Source organism: Columba livia, chromosome 1 (genome assembly GCF_036013475.1).
Source record: "Columba livia isolate bColLiv1 breed racing homer chromosome 1, bColLiv1.pat.W.v2, whole genome shotgun sequence".
Lineage (NCBI taxonomy): Eukaryota > Metazoa > Chordata > Aves > Columbiformes > Columbidae > Columba > Columba livia.
Genome location: NC_088602.1, coordinates 62,383,799 through 62,398,775, shown reverse-complemented (window position 1 = coordinate 62,398,775; position 14,977 = coordinate 62,383,799). Strand labels below are relative to the sequence as shown.

The following is a 14,977-nucleotide window of genomic DNA, read 5'->3' as shown; positions in this document are numbered from 1 at the left end:
GACAACCGTTTTATTAAGTTGTGGTAGCGTGATCTTTCATTGGGTCAGGAACTGAACCGTCAAAGAGCCCAGGCTTGCGGCAACACATGGGCTGATGTCAGTAAAGCCGCTCTGTGCATGCGTAACTGAACTGCTGCTCAAGTCCTTTGGTGGATCAAATCCAGCAGCTTGCAGGAGCCAGCCTTCAGCCTATAATGATGGAAGGGGGTTATTCTGTGAAGTTTCAGTGACAGAATGTGATTTTAGTAATGCCTTTATCAATCACAGCATTACTTACTGTAATAGGAAGTTTTAAGAATCTGTCAAAAACCCATTATAAACTGTTTTATTCTGGTTTCATAGCACTGTTTTTACTGTTGTGTTCTCTGTCAGGCTATTTTAGATTAATCATCTTCTTTGTCCCATTTTTCCTTAAGCAGTGCGATTCCTAATATGATAGGGAGTAAATAATTCCATTTCTTGTTCTGCTTGCTTTATTTCTGTTATTTACTCTTTCACTTTGGTTTCAGGAGCCAAAGGAGAAATGGGAGTTATGGGAACTCCTGGGTTGCCAGGAACTCCTGGACCAGTTGGAGATCGAGGGTTGCCTGGTGAAAAAGGTAAGAAAGATTTTTCTCAAAATCAAAATTGTAAAATCCACCTTTTTTCCTGACAGAAGACAAGTCTGGAAATGACCAATATAAGGAGTATGCTTGGCCTAAAGAGTGTTTTATATCAAATAACTTCCCTGTAAGTTAGAAATAGTGAAATTTGGAAAGCCATATCCTAGAAACAGTCATGTATTTGGGCATTGAGCCAGGATTTTTGATCTGTTCTTCAGCAATGTAAGGGTTTGCTAGGTGTGAAATGCTATAGGTATTACTCCAAGAAAAATACTGTGTTTGAAATTATAAAAAGCCAGCAGAAAGGTTTTAATTAAATCCTTCAAATAATGCCCGGTATTGCTGCCAAACTCTTATCCCCGTTGTTTTGAGAGACTAAAATTAATGGCTGTGAAGTTGGAAAAATATGTCAGCTTTTTTGACAGAGCTATTGTGAAGTCATGGTAAAAAAAACTTCATATGAGATAAATGACATGTTCCAGAGCATGGTATTCGGTGCTCAAAATTTGGATAAATAGCTAATTTCATTTGTTGTTGTCTACTAAATATTTTTGTGAAATATTTATGAATATTTATGAATATTTTGTGAATATTTTATGTGGCACTGTAGTATTCTGTGCTATTCCTTTATAGGTAGCCAAGGTTTCAAGGGTGTAGTTGGACCACAAGGTGATCCTGGTGTCAAAGGAGATAAAGGTGAAGCCGGTCTCCCAGGGAAACCTGGAACGATGGACAACATGGACATGGTTAGTCTCAAAGGCCAAAAGGGAGATCAAGGAGAAAAAGGTAACTTTAGTCTCTAACTGTGAACAAGTGTAATTAACACTCCTTTACTGTTAAGCAGCAATGCCTTGAGGCCAGTTGTGTCTTAGTTTTAGACAAGTTTTTAAAATAAGATGAAATAATTTCACACAGCAAATGCAGATATTTTTCCAGTAACTTTCAACTCCATAGAAACAAAGATTAACCACAGGGAGAAAGGGTTTTGTTTGGATGGAAGAAGTTCAGTTTGTCCTTATAAAAATCCATTTTTCCTCTTTTATCAGAAGACTGTCTCAAAATAAAAAAAAATACAAAAGTAGTAACTAGAGCTTGCCAGAAGATAAAAACTGTGTTTCATGTAAAACATAAAGTGGAAACACTGTTGGGGCCATGAAGGCCAACTGATACTGTAAGAGAAAAAGGGCCTTTTTTGGCACATGTTTCTTTGCGACCTGAAGATTTTTCAGGAATGACACATGTGTATGCCACTGATAACCAAAAGATCAATTTATGTCAGTTTAGAAACATCTGCAAACATGCAGGATAAAGGCAATCAACTTTCTATTTAGAAGCTTAATGGTGGTAGAGATATTTGATTTTTTAGACAATGCATTATTGGATTTTTATTTTTAGTGCTACATGAAAATTTATTTAGGATCATTCTCTCTTCTGTTTTTCTTTTAAAAAATAGTGTATATTTTATGTATTTTAATTCCTTGTCCTTTTTAAATTACAATTTACTTTTTATTTTAAATTCCTATGAGAGTTTTTAAATAAATTATAACTGTTTTAGTTAAAATAGAAGTGTAGAGTTTAGAAAGGAGCTACTGAGATCATGTGGTCTTCCATTTCACTCAGCCATATCCTTCAGCCTTTCATTGTAAATCACCTTTTCTGAAATAATTATAATTCTTGTTACCCGTTCTGACTTCTCCCCTCTTTGGTTGCATCCTTGTTAGAGTGCACTTTGCTGAAACAAGTGAAGTGTTTCAACTCAGGCCCTGCAAGAATGAAATTTCCCTTGCCTGAAACAGCAGCCAACTCTATGATTACCTATAATCCTTAGTCCTTTACTTCTGGACTGCTTTTGAATTTCATGATGGCTTTCAACCTTTACTCTTCGAAGTCCTTCTGCAGTCTAATCCTGTCCTCTTTTCACATCCTTCCAGTTTAGTGTTATATGTACATTTCATCAGCATATTCTCTGTTGGGCTCAGGACAGAGCACTTGAGACTCCTTTCCAGTTTGGCAGCGAATCACCAATAACTATACTAAGTTATATTTGAACTGTGGGAAGAGGGGAGTTCCCAATCTTATCTCCACATCCTGACTACTAGTCAGAATGACACCTGGGCTCATGTGTCTTGGTTGGGTCTCAGAGAAAGCTGGGCCTGTGTATAGGTCGTGCCTCCCGGCTTAGACATCCAGGGACTGTGAGGCAGGGCAAGATAAAAAGTGAAGTGCATCTTGTATTTGATGAGGCTCCCAGCCTATAAAGATTTCATCTAGATGAATTTTTCCTCATTTGTTTCTGATCTTAATGTATATGATGGTATTAAAAGCCTTAAAACAAATCCACATAGGTTGTTTTTCACTACTTTCCTATCTACTATTGGCCTGTAGGTTGACTGATGGATAATTTCCTTTCCAGAAATCCAAGTAGCCACACTGGTTACATGCATATAAAGAAGCCTTTGCTGAGAAATTCAAATGGTTAATTTCTTTGATTTCTGACTCTATCAACTCTCTAACACTTAAAATACACTCTTGCAAACTTGTGTGCTCTACCCTTTCCTGACTCCTCACAGTCTACCCATTGGCCTGGCTCACACAGCCTGGAAAGGCAGGTTCTAAACAGACTACAGCCTGCCAATTGGTGCTCTTATTTTGCCCATCTCATCCTGTTCAAACCAAAGATAGTTAGTACCAGCAGAGAAAAATAAGCTTTTGAAATACAAACTGTGTGGGAAAGACACAGTGTTTTTATGGAACATTGTCAGTGGTGTTGAATGAAAAAAAATTGGTTTTGGACACCTTGGGATGTTTTTAATAAAATCCGCTTACTTAAAAATATGCAGAAAGCTGTCTTCAGTAATCTATTGTCCTGCATGTATATGCAAAACTAACGGAAAGGGTTATGTCCAAAAAGCTTAGACCTTAAGGCTGGAGAAGAGGCACACCACAGGAGAAGATGTGGAGCCTTATGGAATGATGAGGATGCTTTAACATCAGATATGACTGGGGAAACAGCACATTTCTGGTTGTGAACAAATCAATCATTTCTGTTAACACCTGATGTTGTTTGGCACTTCTGAAGTAACTCATAAATCTAGCGCAAACACATGTTCACTTGCAATTTCTTTTAAAGATATAACTTGCCTTGTAATTTGCACAGACATCTGTAAAATTGTAATAGTTTGCAGCCTTTCCTCAGCACTGGTTTACTAACTGGACAGTTGTGTTTTACTCAAGTGTCACTCTACTGTACACATATGAAGCTTGATTTCAGCCATTTCCTTGTTCAGCAGAGAAGCAACAGTGATCAAAAATTAACTAGAAGGATTTTTATATGGCATTACAGTAAAATTTTTATAAAACTGATCTCATTGTGTTTGTTTTCTTCGTATCCAGGGGACCATGGAGCAACAGGAGAAAAAGGGTTACAAGGGGAATATGGAGACCCAGGAATTCCAGGAAAGGATGGTGAACCTGGTACTCCAGGACATCCAGGTATGTCTGAAGGTAGCAACAGAGACTGTTCACATGCTGTTTGAAAACACATTAACTAATGGGACTCTTAATTTCTCTGCTGTCTGTAGGACCGAAAGGTGATCAGGGCCCCCCAGGGTACCCAGGGGATCCAGGACTTCCAGGACAAAAAGGATCAGTTGGTGAAATGGGTTTGCCAGGTACTGATTGCTGGGAATGTCTTATTATTGTTTTCTTCAAGTTATTATAGAACATTGTGAGAGACCTGTATGGAATATTTGTTGGTGTAGATGTACTAAACAGTCTGAACTTCAGGCTTTTGGGACATTGCTTTCTGAATCCTATTGTGATATACAAATAATGGGATGATTTCCTAAGTTTCTACATGCAGTTTCTTTAACTGGATGTGTAGGATTAGTGTATTTGTTGCAGGCAAGGCAGTTGTTCAAGTGATGCTTGTTAGTCTGTCTGTGTCTCTGCTAGTATGTGAACTGCATTAAGCTTCTTGTGCATTTTACCTCTTCTAAAATATTTGGTGAGTTGCTGTGTACTGCATGTTAATTACAAACTGTAGTGGAGGGAAGTGTGTTGCCGAGGGGATTGATAAATAACAGAATGGAGAAGAACCTGTATCTCAACATGGAAACTTTGTTGCCACTCAGATGGCCTTGTGTCTGGAGTATTACAGAAATCAAAGGTGAAAGACCGAAATGGTAAAGGGGACAGGAGAGTTTGTTACAGCAGAGTCTCCTTGTCATTGTGGTCCTGTTAGAAATTATTCAAATCCACATAAAATTTTATTCAATTCATATTTTTAGCAAGAGCTCTGTTTAGTCTGAATCTAAGATTATGACTTTCTCTTTGGAGGAGAGCCTATCTTCACATAAAAAGTCCCATTTAGAGAGGGAATTTCAAAAGTTAATTTACCAGCTGGTTTAGTGAGTTACATTGCTTTTCTAGCTCTGAATAGCTAAGGCAACACTGAAAAGCCATTGTCGACACTGCTAGGGTGCCACTAGTTCTGATACACCCATTTTTTCCTCTTTTCTTTACTAGGAACACCCGGAGAAAAGGGTCTCCCAGGAGTGCCAGGTTCACCAGGCACACCAGGGTTCCCTGGGCAAAAAGGTGAAAAAGGAGACAAAGGAGCACCAGGTTTTCCTGGAATTGGCTTTCCAGGGTCTCCTGGTGAGAAGGTATTTACACCCCTAAAGATTTAATTTTCTGTCTCTACCAAGTACCTCATTTGAAAAGATGCTGTTGACCTTTAAGCTATTTTGTTGTATTTTCTGTTATGCTCATTTAAATACCTGATGAGAAGCTTGAAAGATGCGCATATGCGTAGGTTTAGATGCATTCTGTTTGATGGGACCGTTGTCTCCAGGGTTCTTATTTATTCTGTCTCTTCAGAATAGGCTAATTTACAGTGCAAGAAATGTAGGGGAGGAGAAAAATAAAAATACCAAGTAAATAAAGTGAAAAGGGTTTCTTACAAACACAGCAAATTATCACACTGAAATAGTGTTTCTGTACTTTTACAAAGATACCGGGAATCTGAAAAAAACCTACGAAATGCTCAGATATTACTGAAAAGAGAACTGTATTCATACTGTCTGTAAAGTTAATTTAATCTCGAATAGTATTCTAATAGGATTCTCATTTGTTTCACATTCCTTTTCCTAGTAATACAATGACTGATCATTAATTTATAAATAAAAATTTTAAAAATAAAACTTACTAATCTGGTAGCAAACTTGCTTAAGACTTAAAAAAGATTTTTTTGAAGATTATTAAGTGTAATAAGTAAGTTAAGAGGCTAATTTTGAAAAGACCTTGTAAAACCCATCATAAAATTGCATAGAAAACTACTAATTTTCATATATTGTTATTAGCAATTGCTATAAAAGTCAATAATACTGATAGTGAAATGTAATGCAAAATTTAATCCTAAATTACTTGGTTTATGAATGGAAAAAGAATGAAATGCTTTATAAGCCTGGTGGATAAGAGGGATGACATTACTATTGCAAAGAATAAAAGCTGTTTCAGAATTAATGTGTGGATTTTACATGTGCTGCTTCTTCTAGGGAGAACCAGGAAGAACAGGTAGTCCAGGCTTGACTGGAGATAAGGGTGAAAAGGGAAGTGCAGGAATTCCTGGAATGCCGGGTGCCCCAGGTCCCAAAGGATCCCCTGGCATGGCGGGATTTCCAGGTAAGTGTTTATGCCCTAATAAATCAGAAATTGCTGTGAATAATTAATGTGAAACTTGTACCAGATGTCTCTCATGTAAACTCATGTCTTCTTCCTTTCTTTAGGGAGCCCCGGCCGCCATGGAGAAAAGGGTGAAAAAGGACTTCCTGGCTTAAGTGGCATTCCAGGCTTAAAAGGAGAACCAGGTAGAAAAGAAACGTGAAGCATCAAATGCTATGGTGCTTAAAGTATTATTCACCTCCAGGAAGCGTCTAAACAAAATACTGTGGTGTTCTGCATTCATGTTGTCTCATATATTTCATTTCATAAGCCAAAAAATACCGTGCTGTTACCCTAAATCTAAGTCAGTGTAGAGCGGGGCTAGTACTTCTTTCACACTGTTTGTGGGAGAGATTTTACTACCTTCCACAAGACTGGTTGTTGCTGTGGCCATTAGTTCTGTTGTTTCTGAGTTCATTTAAAAAACATCAAGTTGTTCCCTGGGCCCAAATCTGAATCACCACATTGGCATAATTACACAGATGTTGAAGAGGAAATAGAATAGGGAGGAGAGCATTGCTGTTACAACAACTTCTTTGAACTTAGAGCCTTGTGTTTTTAGTTTACTTACTGGCTGCAGGATGTATCATCTCTTTGGACAATGGGCTGTGCTATTCACAAGTCTTTACTGAAGTTCCTGCACTCTAAACTCACTGAGATTCATGATAATTAACTATGTCAAAATCTGTAATACTTGAGCCCTGTCTCACCCTAATTTAATTCAGAAGTAACCTCAGAGAAAAGTCACACTGAAGTCATCATGCAAGTATCTTCTTGGTCTCTGTGGGAGCAAAATAATAAATTACCCTTTTCTTCGGAGGAAAATAATGTATTAAAAAGTTGTCTGATAATTCATCGCTGAAATGAAAATGGCAATGATTTTTCAGGTGAACCTGGCATTCCGGGTCCTGCTGGTTCCATTGGACAGAAAGGTGAACCAGGTTATGATGGGATTCCAGGTGCAGCTGGTGCAAAGGGTGAACAAGGTACTGTGACTGTCATGTTAAGTTTATGGGGTACCAAAATGCACAGAGGCAGGGAATACAAGAGTAGCTGGTAGAGGGGTGTGCTGAGTTTGAGGTACTTGGGATGGAACCTTAGAAATTAAATTTAGTGTGGTGTCGTGCAGGCTACTGAATATCATCACTGTAAAGCTGATCATTTAGATGAGCAACTGTGTTGAATCAGTATAATCTTGAAAGAATTTCTTTCACAAAAGCTGGCAATACTTTAAAGAATTGGTGTGTTTTGGAATTAATTTCAATCTGCAGCTTAGCTGTGAAATAATGGAGTGGGCCTGCCTTAGGGTAGCATTTTCAGTCATACAGGACCCATTGTGCTAGATACAATACTAATACACGACAAAGACAGCCTGTGCCCTGAAGAAATTGCACATAAATAATTTGTTTAGATTTTATATTTGCTTAATAAAGTTTTGTTCATTACAGGTTAAATTTAATTGTTGTCTCGTCTTCTGATTTTTTGCTACCTCTGCATTACAGGTCTTCCAGGTAGAGGGCTTCCAGGATTTCCCGGTGCAAAGGGAGATAAAGGTAAAACACTTCTTTAAACAAGCGACAAACCTCCCTCCCAACATAATATAAACATAATCCTGTAATTCAGACATACTTTCTGCTTCCTTCTTTTACATGCTTGGCCTTTTCAGAGCAGGCAGAAACTCTGAGGGGCTCAAATACTAATTTCTGTTACAGTGGCAGCATCTTGGACATGAGTTAGATATGCCCTAAAATAGGTAATTATTCATAGTGTGGAATTTACTGCAAGCTGTGCTGTGATGAGGTAATATAAATAACTCCCGTATTTGTGTGCTGTGCTTTTGACTCCAAATATTTCTGTTTTCCTACTAATATTGCAAGAATCAAAGTCTAGTGAGGCTCTGTGCACCAGACACCTAAAGATAGTAGTTTCATGGCCAGGGTACTGCAATGATTTTTTTACATGAGTCTTTTGTGCAGCTCAGATGCAATTTTATTCATTGCTAAAATAGTTATTCTCTATAGCTCAGTAGAGCATGTCTAAGCTGTGTACAGGAGCATGGTGCAGACATGCATAAGATAGTAGAGACTTGATGAGATCTTACTGAGTATTATTATTACCTGGCCTCAGGACTTATTAGCTTGGGTACAAGCACCTAGCTGTCACAATTTCAAGACCACTTGTGGTCTTTGCAAACTGTATCACTACACTGTGCTGTGAGAATGGCTTGATTGGCTTGAGTCAGTGCTTGGTCAGGGTGTCTGTATTGCACCATGCTCCTTTTTATAAGTATGTCCCAGACACTAGACTGCAATAGATACAGTAGTGAAGAAATATCAAACTGCTGCTGCTGAAGGAAATTGTGTACAATTAAAGGATTTTCAATTTTAAGAACCTAGAAAACAAAAAAGATTCAACTAGCCCATCTATGAAATTAGCACGACATGGCAGATTTTGAAGAACTTATATAGCCTGAAATATTAATGCCCTTCCTCATTCATTCATTCTAGAAATAGAGGAAACTTGTGTGGACAATCAAAAGTGATAAACCAGAATTAAGAATATTTTTATTTACCATCTCAGATTAATTAACAGTCATTAATTGCTGATAAAGCCCTAATATTAGAGAACTTACTTTAATAAGCAAATTTTCTAATCATAACTCGTTAAGGCATGTAGAATGCTAGATTGTGAGAGCACTTTTCTCACCTCACCCATTTCATTTTGTCAGCACAGCTTATTTTAAAATATCTGGTTTTAGAGTAAATAGATATCCAATTGACATCATTTGTGTTCCAAATATATTGTAGTTCTAAAAAAACAAGTCCAAGATTTAAAGACCCTGTTCAGTGTAGACAACCAGCCAGTGATAGTGTTCTCTATAAATTTTATTTCTCTTATTACTGTACTTATACCAGCTAACCTATATTCTTTTTGCTCAATCATGTTTTAAAATTTGACTGAATTGCAAATGTTAACTGTTTGTACAAGCCTGAAAGTAAGTACTAAGTGTCTAAATCTAGATTTTAGTAAAAGGCATATTTCTTTTTTTCTCCAGGAGCAAGTCCTTTTGTGCTTAGTCAAGCAAAGTATCCATTTCTCAGCTATGACAATAATAATTGTAATGGAGTAAGGGTTTGGGGGCTTTGTATTCCTTGTGGAAGGACCAATAGAGAGATGCTGAATGTTCATCTATTTTTAGAGTGAATTAAAATAGCCCAGTGATCAGTTTAGCTAAGAAAAGATACGTCAGTCAAACTACTCTTTTTCTCATAGTTTGTGTCATAATGTGGAAATAATACAGTTTTCCTCTAGTCTTGTATTCTTGTGCGAAAGTATAAAGGCAAGGTTGATATTTTCTTAAGGAATAAGACAGAAAGTTCCAGTGACTGCAATCATTTCTCTAATTATGTCTTTTTGGGGGTTGTTTCAAATCTTAGGTGTGAAAGGTGAGGTGGGTTTTCCAGGATCCCCAGGAAGTCCGGGGATCCCAGGCCTGAAAGGAGAACCAGGCTATGCTGGTCCGCCGGGCCCCAAGGGCAGCCAAGGGCTTCCTGGGCTACCGGGAAGTGCAATGGAGGGCCCTAAAGGAGACAGAGGACCCCAGGGCCAACCTGGCCTTCCAGGTAATTCTCTTTAGTGTTAATGTACTGATGTTAATCATTATTCACCTAATTAATTAATAATATCATCAGTTTTCCATATCCTCATTTATCCTCTCCTCACAGATCAGAGAAGAGCTCCCCTCCATGGGCAGTTTGGCCTTATGTCCTGTCATAGGCGGATTTTTATGTCCTCAGGCAGTTGGTTTTGTCCAGAAGTCTTTTTCTGATGTTGAGAAGTTTGCCTCCCATTTCCATGTTTCCCTTTATTTACTATTTCGAGGCAGCCATGGCTCTGTGTTCCTATGTCCCAGGGTGCTAATGTGTTTAAAAATGTCCCAGTGTGGCCTTAGCTTGGCAGTGTCCTTGCGGTAGAGGTGAAGGAGGAGAACAGAGCAGAGCTGCAATGTCTCTGTCGTGTTCACACCTGAGAACACACTGTCTGTTGGTTCTGTACATACAGAAAACTCTCTGCTGTTTTCCATCAGCCACAGACTGATAAATGATACAGGTCTAGTCAGATGGAGAGTCATATGGGCCTCCCTGCCACAGATTCTCCGACTTATTTTCTTGAAATGTTATGATAATTACTTTGATTCTGCCCATCTGTAGATTAAACCCGCTCGTTCTCCATCAGGTGCTACTCTGAACAAATTTTGCCACTGAATACTCTCTTCTTCTGGTTTGTAGGTTTACCAGGTCCAACAGGGCCACCAGGACCCCCAGGTGTGAAAGGGGCCAAAGGAGAGCAGGGGAGCAATGGCTGGCCTGGGACTCCTGGGAGTCCAGGAGTCAAAGGTGATCCAGGTTTCCAGGGATTGCCAGTAAGTTACTTTCAGTGCTCTCCAAATTTGCTGAAAGCTGCCTCTTGTAGTTAATGGGTATATTAATCATAGGTGTTTCTCATCCAAAATAATGATGCTTTATGCTCAAAGTGCCTTTGGACTCACTGCTGACATAGTAAAGTCAGTTTGAAAACATTTCCATTCTCTCCTATTAAAGGCTGCCTAGCAATAAGCCCAAGTGATCTAATGAACTTATTAGAAATTTATAGATAGTGAGTGGTAACATACAACATCCAGAATATAATTTACAGTGTATTAACAGTACAGAATGGCTGCAGCACATCCATAAATCCTGCAAATGCATTAGTAGTTAATTTTAAAGGTTGCATATTTCATGATGAATTGCCTTCTGAAAATACCTGATCTGTTTGGTTTTGTTATGAAACCTTTCAAATAAAGTGCACTTTCAGTCCTGACAGTGATGAAATATAGCTACTGATTTAGAAATACAAACAGGCAATGCTATTAATACATTGTTGTCATATATTATTCATTTTCCCTGATCTAAAACAGTCCCTTTTCTGTATATTAGAGAAAATAAAGTAGAATAGGAGAGTCACCCAGAACAGTTGGTCTTCTATGCTCTTTCTCTTGGTGTGTCCACTGCCTTTTTCCAAACTGAAAAAAATATGCTCTGTATTTTAACTTCTCATTTCCTCTTTCCTACTAAGAAAATACTAATAGTAATAATAAAATTTATGGAAAAAGGAAAAATAAAGCAGATAGGTATGACTGAACACTTCCTAGTGTACAAAAGGAAGAAATACCCAGGAATAAGGTCCTGATGTGAAAAGCAGGATACTGATAGTGGACTTAAAATGCCCACATTATTCTTGACAACACAGGGATCTACTGCATCCACTTCTGTGTCCAGGAGTCATTTCACAAAGGCATTAAGGATTTGCTTCAGTGTTCTGAGACTAGATCTTGGCTATGCCTTTTTATCTTTGAGACCATACCATACCATAGCATACCAGCTTTGAAGATAGTAAACTTAAAAATAACGTTCCAGTATATTTTCCCTATTCTAAGAATTTACATTACTTCTGCAGAGAGCTAAATTTCTGTACCCTGGGAAATTCTAAAGCATTTCACATGTTGACATTCCCATCCAAAACTGTTTGTTTATTGAGAACGAGCAGTGCCAAAGGATTTTGATTTCAGGCCTTCAGTCAGAAGAAAATGTTTTATTTGTCCTTGAGCCTTGAGTTTTACTGTCCTTGTTAACTGAGTGTGAAATGCTCCATGGAAAGCTATTTCAATATTAAACTTCCTCTGGTGATACATACTAAGATGGGTTTCTAATGTCTTCATCCTCCCCAGTGTGCCAGGCTCCTGCCATGATTACAGCTCAATTGCTCATACACATCTCCAGGTACATGGTAACCCATATCAACAAGAAGATTTTATTACAATATGGGTGACACAGCCTGTCCAAAGATTCTATCCAAAAAAGATGATGCAGAGATCAGACCATGAAATACAAATAAATCCCTTGGGTTTTTCTATGCATTTTAGCATTGAGGAGAAAAGAAACATTTTCATCCTTTTCACTAACTGAAATAGTTCTGTTTGAAGCAGATCCAAACCAAAATGTTGTTTGCCAAGCTATATCTGATGGGGAAAAAAAAAAAAAAGTTTAACGAACTGCACACTGTGTGGAAAAAGTGTTTTGATGGAAAGCTTGCAATAAAGTCCTTTTATAAATAATTCCATTTTATCATTATAACCTAAAAACTAGTTATTACAAAAGTCTTTTAATGAGATTGTCTGACTCATGACTGTCTTCCAAACGAATGTTAGCCCTCCTGGTTTGTGCTATAGAAGTTTACATGCTATGATACATAGAGAGGGCTATTTTTTTAAACAATTCTGCATACTGTGACTGTTTGACTGAAGGAAACCAGAGAATCTTATTTCATTAATAGCTTCCACCACTCCAAGGGTAGCATTTCTTTTGTTTAACTTTGAAAGTGTCACTGTTGACATCCATTTTTGAGTCATCTCTTCTCCCTTTGCAGTCAGTGGAAAGAATTAGATATTGGTAGGGAGCCATGCTTCTCACCTCGATATAAGAATATAACATCAAATGATAAATCACTCCTGTGTGTGTCTATTCTATTGCCCTCCAAATGTAAGGAGATGAATCCCACCCTTGATGTTACTTTTCGCTGACCTCTGATCAGTAAGCTCCTTAGCAAAGGAATTTTGTTTCTTTCCCCCGCCTGTGTTCCACATTTTATTATATGGGGGACTGTCACTGACATATGGCTTCAGCTAGGGAGAAACTATACTTACAAGCTCTTTGCAGATGATCTGCAACAGACAGGAGAAGCAAAGGAAATTGGCAGTCATTTAAATGACGATTTACAGAATCTTTTGAAATATGGGATTGGTTTTCCTTGAAGTGATGCTACAATGAACTTGCTACCATTAATTTCAGGGGAGCAGTTTATAATAGTGAAGGCAGAAGGAAGAGTGCACCCTCTGTTTGAAGTGTTTTAAGTCCTCGAGTATTCTAGCCCTGCCGAAAAGTAAAAATCTTCAGAGGATTATAAATTGTTGAGCACATTTCTTTTGATTCCACACATGAACAAAGAAGTTTCCAAGTCTGCTGTGGTCTAGAATTACCTCAGTTAATTATCTAACTAGGAACCAACTGCTGGGGCTGCACTGAAATTAATATTTGCTGAGGTTTGTGCTTACTGACATTCTTCATAACAGCATGGGCTGTGATTGAGAACCTTTTTATTAGCTATACTGTTAGTGAGACCTTATTCTGATCTAGTATCTTTGTAAGGCAAAAAAAATGTATACTAAGAACAAAGTGTCGTGCTTGTTCCAGAAAGAAATGCTTCTCTGATCATGGTAGAGAATAACCATTCCTTAAACTTAATGGTTTTTATCTTACATTATTTTTTTTCGTAGGTTTCTAAGAAAATACGTAACCTATTTGAGAATCGTATCATAATAGTGAAGGATAACTATACGTCACATTTTCTTTTATACAGGGTAGTCCTGGTTTACCAGGAGATATTGGTCAAAAGGGTGATTTGGGACCTCCAGGAGTTCCAGGTGTTCCAGGTGAGAAGAAAATTTGCCATATTCCTAAAAAGTATGCAAAGATGTCTCTCTCATATCCTTCCTTTCCCCAAAAAAGATACACAAAGAATGTTCACCCTATGTTACAAGTTATTGAATCCAGACATTGAAAGCTGCATCAAAAATCACAAAATAACATAGAGATTTTTTAAAATTATTTTTATAATTTGGAGGTATTCTTAATTAAATTTAAAACATTTGTTTTCAGTCATCATTTCTTTGGTGACAGTGCTGTCATTTGTATCTTTTTCTTTCAAAGAGTTGAAAAATACTTGTGCAAATAAAGTCATGGCCCTTACATGATCATGGGATTGTACATGATTATTTTGCACATATCCCTTCAAATCAAGGGATAATTGAATTTTCATGTAAATATTTCCTTTGACTTCAGGGCCAAAAGGATCTCCTGGCTTCCCAGGCCTTAAGGGTGAGCGAGGTGACCAAGGTCTTCCTGGATCTAAAGGTATAATACAAAGACTTGCTTTTTTCCCAGATGTTTTTGTTAAAATGTTTATTTGTGACTAATCAGAAGATATCTCCCTCTTCCTTTTATTCAGTGTAAAAAGGTAGAATGTGAAACCAGATATTATCATATCAGCATTTAAATGGTCAAATTAGATTTAAGTATTGGGTAGAGAGTGAGTGTATTTATCTACTGCTCTGAAAAATCCATACTGAGGTTTTGTCATTATTAGATTCTTTAAATGGTATCCTAGAACCACAGAATCATAGAATGGAAAGGATCTTCAAAGGTCATCTAGTCCAACCCCCCTGCAGTGAGCAGGGGCACCTGCAACTAGATCAGGTTGCTCAAAGTCCCGTCCAACCTGACTTTGAACATTTTCAATGGTGGGGCATCCACTACTTCTCTGGGCAACTTGTTCCAGTGTGTTACCACCCTCACTATAAAAAAAAATTCTTCCTTAAGTCCAATCTAAATCTACCCTCTTTCTGTTTGAAATCGTTGCCCCTTGTCCTGTCACTCAAGAACCTGGTAAAACGTCTCCATCTTTCTTGTAAGACCCCTTTATATATTGAAAGATCACAATAAGGTCTTCCAAGAGCCTTCTCCAGGCTGAACAACCCCAAGTCTCTCAGCCTCTGA

At 37.8% G+C, this 14,977-nt stretch overlaps 1 protein-coding gene across 1 annotated transcript in view; it reads left to right on the top strand.

The window, feature by feature from the left end:
• The window catches only part of COL4A1 (collagen type IV alpha 1 chain), a 126,433-nt gene that overhangs the window by 98,208 nt on the left and 13,248 nt on the right, over positions 1-14,977 (top strand). Inside the window, exons 33-45 of the mRNA XM_065058497.1 lie at positions 510-599; positions 1,236-1,388; positions 3,996-4,094; positions 4,184-4,273; positions 5,130-5,269; positions 6,161-6,287; positions 6,392-6,472; positions 7,214-7,312; positions 7,829-7,879; positions 9,764-9,949; positions 10,616-10,749; positions 13,782-13,854; positions 14,264-14,335. Coding sequence (XP_064914569.1) covers positions 510-599; positions 1,236-1,388; positions 3,996-4,094; positions 4,184-4,273; positions 5,130-5,269; positions 6,161-6,287; positions 6,392-6,472; positions 7,214-7,312; positions 7,829-7,879; positions 9,764-9,949; positions 10,616-10,749; positions 13,782-13,854; positions 14,264-14,335 — 1,395 coding nt within the window. The remainder of the gene's footprint in view (positions 1-509; positions 600-1,235; positions 1,389-3,995; positions 4,095-4,183; positions 4,274-5,129; positions 5,270-6,160; positions 6,288-6,391; positions 6,473-7,213; positions 7,313-7,828; positions 7,880-9,763; positions 9,950-10,615; positions 10,750-13,781; positions 13,855-14,263; positions 14,336-14,977) is intronic.